The sequence below is a fragment of the Papilio machaon genome, chromosome 7 (genome assembly GCF_912999745.1).
Source record: "Papilio machaon chromosome 7, ilPapMach1.1, whole genome shotgun sequence".
Taxonomy (NCBI): domain Eukaryota; kingdom Metazoa; phylum Arthropoda; class Insecta; order Lepidoptera; family Papilionidae; genus Papilio; species Papilio machaon.
In genome coordinates this window covers 6,733,929-6,740,018 of record NC_059992.1, presented here as the reverse complement: position 1 = coordinate 6,740,018, position 6,090 = coordinate 6,733,929, and the positions used below count along the sequence as shown (strand labels likewise).

At 31.2% G+C, this 6,090-nt stretch overlaps 1 protein-coding gene across 2 annotated transcripts in view; it reads right to left on the bottom strand.

Moving 5' to 3' along the window:
• Window positions 1-3,088: 3,088 nt before the first annotated feature.
• The window catches only part of LOC106719408 (multiple PDZ domain protein), a 68,082-nt gene continuing 65,080 nt past the window's right edge, over window positions 3,089-6,090 (bottom strand). For both annotated transcript variants that reach the window (XM_045678548.1, XM_045678549.1), the window contains 4 exons: window positions 4,767-5,012; window positions 4,481-4,638; window positions 3,968-4,123; window positions 3,089-3,764 (listed from right to left, as the gene is read on the bottom strand). In XM_045678548.1, coding sequence (XP_045534504.1) covers window positions 3,654-3,764; window positions 3,968-4,123; window positions 4,481-4,638; window positions 4,767-5,012 — 671 coding nt within the window. In that variant the 3' untranslated portion in view covers window positions 3,089-3,653. The remainder of the gene's footprint in view (window positions 3,765-3,967; window positions 4,124-4,480; window positions 4,639-4,766; window positions 5,013-6,090) is intronic.

The following is a 6,090-nucleotide window of genomic DNA, read 5'->3' as shown; positions in this document are numbered from 1 at the left end:
CTTTGCGATTAATCATGCTTAATAATACATGACGTAGTGTTATGTAACTATGAAATAGAATTTCACTTGTAAACTGTTTCTTTTGTTATTGAGGCAGAAGATACATATTTTTATGAGTCATAATATATATATTAAAAAAAATAATAAGATAAAATTCACAGGAGAATAACCGGTTCTTCCTGTCATGGTTTTTCATTAAACTATAACCGCAATACCACAGTGACCACATAGGAGTCAAGTTAAAACTTTATTAACTCATTTTCAAGATAAGAAATAAATTGTAAAACATTCTTTTTAGCGTTTAATTCCTGCTAAACTTTCGTAATTATTTTGGGAATCGAATACAGGACCAGTAATGTAATCATAGTGCTACAAAGTGGTTCTACTTTCACTGCGGATCTATTTATTTTGAAAACATAATGAAATTCTTGTCTAAGCTTAATCTCGAATATTATCAGCTAGAATCTTACTCTTTACTTCGGTCTATTCAAATTTGGAACGTTGTTTGTGCAGCGGAGCGTATCCCACCTCGTCCCTTCCCCCTGACTAGTATGTGTCGGTGGACGATCGCTGACCGTGACCACCATATGCCACAAGTGCGTTAGTACTAATAATAATTAACTGTCTTCACTTAATACACACGTAAGTCGATTTTAGGGGCACAACTGTTTCGCTCAGTTGCCCAGGTATTTAATAAAACTATGTCAATCTGCATGATGTTATGACCATGATCATTACGTCGTGATCGGTTTTTGCGCGATAAATTAAATCAGCGTGGCTATTATTTTAAGTACATCAGGATAGACTGGATAGCAATGAGAGAGGCTTGCGATTAGTAATTTTGTTCTTCGCTTCATCATTCAGAACCAATATTGCATTAAATTTATTTGGGATAAAAATTGAAACGAAAGCACATAAAATTACAGCTTTTTAAGCCCGTTTTTCTTCTACAAACAACTATAGATTAACCTAAGAACCATTTATAATACAAATGCATTATATGTTTTATTAATTTTTCTTAAATTATGGAAGCAGTTGCATTACACCATTAGCTGTCTCGGATGGTCGGTCGACGACGCGGGACCCGTTCGTTGTTCCGCACCATGACTTCAGGTTCAATAATCGCTTACAGGTGTACTGAATGTATCTTATCTTCCTATTATATAATCATAACTAGAACATATTCTATATCTATGTTTAAATTTAGTACAAGAAAATAAACTAAAAAGTTTAATTTCGTTCTTTACAATAATTCACTGCTCAGCATAGGCATGTTCCAATTGAAGGTTAATTTCGCAAACCCACCATTAAAATTACTAATTTGTTTGCACAAAGGATAGATTAGTGATCAAAGCTTTTATAAAATATGGGTGAAGTAAACACTTTTTACCAAATACCGAAAGTGCAACAAGAGTACGGACGGGATATAAGATTGGGATCGGATCGAGTTTAAAATAAAAGAGAAAAGGAAATTTTCAATTTTATATTTAACAAAATTTGTGAGCACGAAGTAGATGACGTCACGCGGCGCCGCAGCGCCCTCTTATATATTATTTGCACTAATCAATATGTATATAATATTAATTACGTTTCACTAATACATATAACTCTATTAGACATTAAGAATGTATGCAATACAGTAAATATCTACTAACACAAATCCATCACAATAATTTTAGAATATCAGTTGATTTTTGATTCGTTCAGATTACGTTAATGTTTGTTAACCTAGTATACTTTATCTTAAACTAACTTTTTATTAAAATATATTTTCGACTTGATTTGTTGATAAAATCTTTCAATTGTCAACATTACATATTTAGCAACCGAAGTAGAAATAAATGTTTTTTTTAATATCATATTATATAGCTGCTTATCCTTATTATTATTATTGATTTATATTAAATTATTACAAAAAGAAATGATCAAATTTATTTCAGATTTGACTAGATTAATATATTTAGTACCTAGAGGAAAGTACGCTAAATATCCATTATATAAGATCTTATTTGTTTTTATTTATTGCATTAATATATGGCGTAATCATTTATATGTTAATGGCGATTAATTTCATATTGGTATATTAAGATGATATAAAAAAAATGTGAAACCTTAAAAAACTCGACATGCACAAAACTGTTGCATTCACCTTTGTATGGAAAAATACATTGAAACTAGTTACATGCAAAAAAATAAACAAACATGTGATTATTTATATTTGATATGAGTTTCTATGATCTTATCAAATTAACGCACTACAAGTTACAATTAAGTCTTTTAATGTTAATTAAATATATTTCACTTATCGTTGGTTTCTGAGATTAAAATCTCAGTATAAAACATATCGTCATCCCTGTCATTATCTTAGACAAAACAGAGACAACAATATCTTTTAAAAAGGAGATTTTGGTCTCAGAAATTAACGATAAGTAATTAAATTATTCTTTCATAATATGAATATTTTTCAGGCCATATATTAAAATACAATGTGCAAGTAAATAGTCCTTACGACGATTTTCTAAGATTCATATTAATTTTACATTTTTTATAATATAAATTATTATTTGCATTGTTATATTAAAATATTTGCAAATAAATTGTTTGATTAATTAAAGCATGGAATGCTATAACTACAGATAGTTTGCGATTACGACGTTTTATAATTTTAATTTATTTTTTAATTTAAAATTAGAATTATTTTGACATCAAACGTAAATCTTTTTCAATAGGAAAATAGGTATAAATGTGATTTCCAAATTTTTTTTTTCTTTATTATCGTTATTTTTTGAACGTTATAATGCTATGATTTTTTTAGTATAGATCGTGTTATTTGACCAAAGAAATATAACTTTATCGTAATTATTTTTTTACTAGCTAACGCTATTAATTTTTATGCAATTTTTTATCAATATCAAATTATATAAATTTTATGAGACTCTTTGAGAGATCAATTCCACAATATAGTAAGATAAAAACCAATTTAGTGTTAAAAAAACAACTAGTAGAAGAATGAAAATTAATTTGTATAGGAACTTTTAATATATTGTAGTAAGTTAAAAGTTTTCTATAACATAAATAATTAGGATGGTGACACATTGTACTGTAATTAAACGTTATTTGATGGCTTATTTTGATTCATCACTACGTGTTATTTACGTTCAAGATAAAGCATTTGTGCGGGTATTTTTTTACTAATGATTGTCTTAATAATTCCTACATATCACACAAATATTACTGTCATAGTGATATTCAAACTTTATAGTAGCTCGAGTTTTGAAAAACACTAACATAAAATATTTATTTTGTTTATATTAGTGTTATGAGGGGGGAGGGGGAGAAGTAAAATTATGCGGATAAGTGTACGCCCCTACGAACGGCGAGCGACCATAAAGTTTGAATCTTGTAATACTTTAATCTATTAAAAGTCCTTTTTTAGAATTCAATTACTCCTTTGAATACGAACGAAGCTATGTTGTCTTTATAAATAATCTCATTTTATAAACCATGAAATATGTGTTCAAATATCTAAGGGCTTGTGATGTTCACAAGCAATATGTGCTATTTGGTGCTCATTAAAATAATCATTTTTAATTGTATGTGAGTATAATTTATAACGATCTTTGTCCGCTTATCGTTTTATTTCCGTAGACATTTCATTTAGAGTTGGGAGGTCGCAGTACGGTGATGCAGATCGAGCCTCGGAGTATTCTTAGTAAGTCTATCACTTCTGGTGTCTTCATTGATGTCACATTTTCATCGTTCACCTGAAAAATAGTATTTCAAAAATTTTGTAATCAAAATATTGAGCAATTTTTCTATCATTGTCACTGTAATTGTAACGTTAAAATGTGAAATCATGAACAGGAACTCCTCAGAAAGGCTTAATGCTTTGATTTAAGGTGTGTCTTCTGTGTGTGGATGCAAGGTTTCTTACTGTAAGTGAGATGGTGCTGTGGAAGTTGTGTACCTGCAGTATGACGTCGCCGGGACGCAGACGGCCATCGCGCGCGGCCACACTGTCGCTGTATACAGCGGAGATGTAGCTCTGACCTGACTCCGGATGGCTCTGAACACTGAACCCCAGCCGACTGTTCCAGCCCCGGTTCAGTTCCACTGTAACTATCTGCAAACACAAACATGTTGGTACAAGCGACTGAACCCGGCTTAAGCAGTGGCTGCTTGAAGCTATCCGTGTACAGTCAGTCGCATAAATGTTAATACATTAGAAACTTTTATAGGCCTTCGATTTCAAAATTACGTATGCATGTTTTCTTCAGTAATGTATCGTGGTCGGACGCATACAAATTTAATGTAAATGTAATGATGGATAAGTGCATACAAACTTTGGAAACCGAAGATGTATACAAATTTCTGAAATTTTATTAAATGTACAAATAGTTATGCAGCTGACTGTACAGTGGATCTAGGAGTAGGAGAAACTGGAAACTTTAAAAAAAAAATTTAAATAAATATAACATACCGTCGGTTCATTGTTAACGTTTTCTTGAGGCGGTACAGGTTTGACGTTTTCTTTTTGCGCAATATCCACATCTTTCTGTTTCAGCTGTGTTTCAGGAAGCATCTTACGTTCGTTGTCCGGTGACAAGGCGACACCCTTCCATTTCTTTAAACCATTTCCTGAAAATAAATTGTTAAAACATCAACTAATGCATCAAATTTCACTTTTTTTATAGATGATAAGACTATCCGATCCTTTTATCTATGTATTATGACAGATAAAGAATAAAAAATACAATCTAGTTTACCATCATCCTTGTGTCCATCTGAGGCGGTCTCGCTGCCAGAAGTGAGTACAGCGCTCTGGTACGCCGGGTTAGAGTGTTTGAAGCGCGCTTCATCACTCGACAGTTCCACGGGCATTGACACCGGTTCGTCGGAGTCCGCGGGGAACACGGCCTCCGTGTACCTCGCCCTTATATCCTCCTGGTACACATTCGGCGCGTCCAGGGTATCGTTGTCCAGGTTATTTAACTCGTAACCATGAGGAGGCACTGGAATCACGAATATATAAGGTTAAATATAATTATTACAGTTACTTTCATAGACAGATTTTGTTAAATGAAACCGGTATAGCCCAAAAGTGGCTAATAATTTTAAATTATCGTGCTGCAAAATACTTTTCTACGTTCGTGCATATTGAAGTAAAATCCATTTATCTAACAGATAAAAATGTGAATGTGTAATAGGAAAATGTATTTACTATTGTTTATAAAGAACGTTGAAATTATATTTCAAGATGTGTGTTAAAATGCTGTAGGTTTGAAGTACTTAATGTGTTTAATAAAAGCAAGGACAACCTCTTGTTTGATACTACGAACACTAGCTCAATACATTTGAATTCAAAGATGTAATTGTGTAAAAAATGCAAACAGTGAAGGGTACTAACAAGCGGTATTGGTTACAGATCAAACCAATATAGATGGCAGTGAAAAAGTGCAATATGCGAGAAATGTACTTTGAATGTACGAATTGAAATTCGTTGTGCAACGTTTACTTATTCACGATACATTTTTCAATTTAATATAAAAATAAATATTACGAAAAATCTATTCCAAGTTTCATGTATTTATTCCTTTGAACATCTTTAATATTTATTTTCAATACATTTAAGTAACAATCGTTTGAAATTCTGCAACGTTGTAAAAGATACTTTCGTTCGTTATATTTAATGGCCAAATTTAAAATGATATATATTTCTGATAAATAATATCGGAATAGACGTATTTCAAACTTATCTAGTTTAAAGTTAGACGAAACGGAAAATTTATAATTTGTTAACCAACATTATTTGGTTATTAGGAAAGTATATTTTGTTGAGTTACTTAATATCGCCAAAAAATTGGAATATGGAATATTAAATAAATATATTATTTATTTAACTTAAAACCATTTTTCACAAAATTGGTGGGGCTCTGTCTCCCGAACTAGTTGAAACTGTGTTTCTGAAGGCAGCGCCTTCTCTTATTTATTACTTAATTAAGCGTTAGTTGCTATATTATATATTGAAATAGACATTGTATATTACTTTAAAACGTATCGTGAGCAAGAAAATCATTGTAATTTTCTACA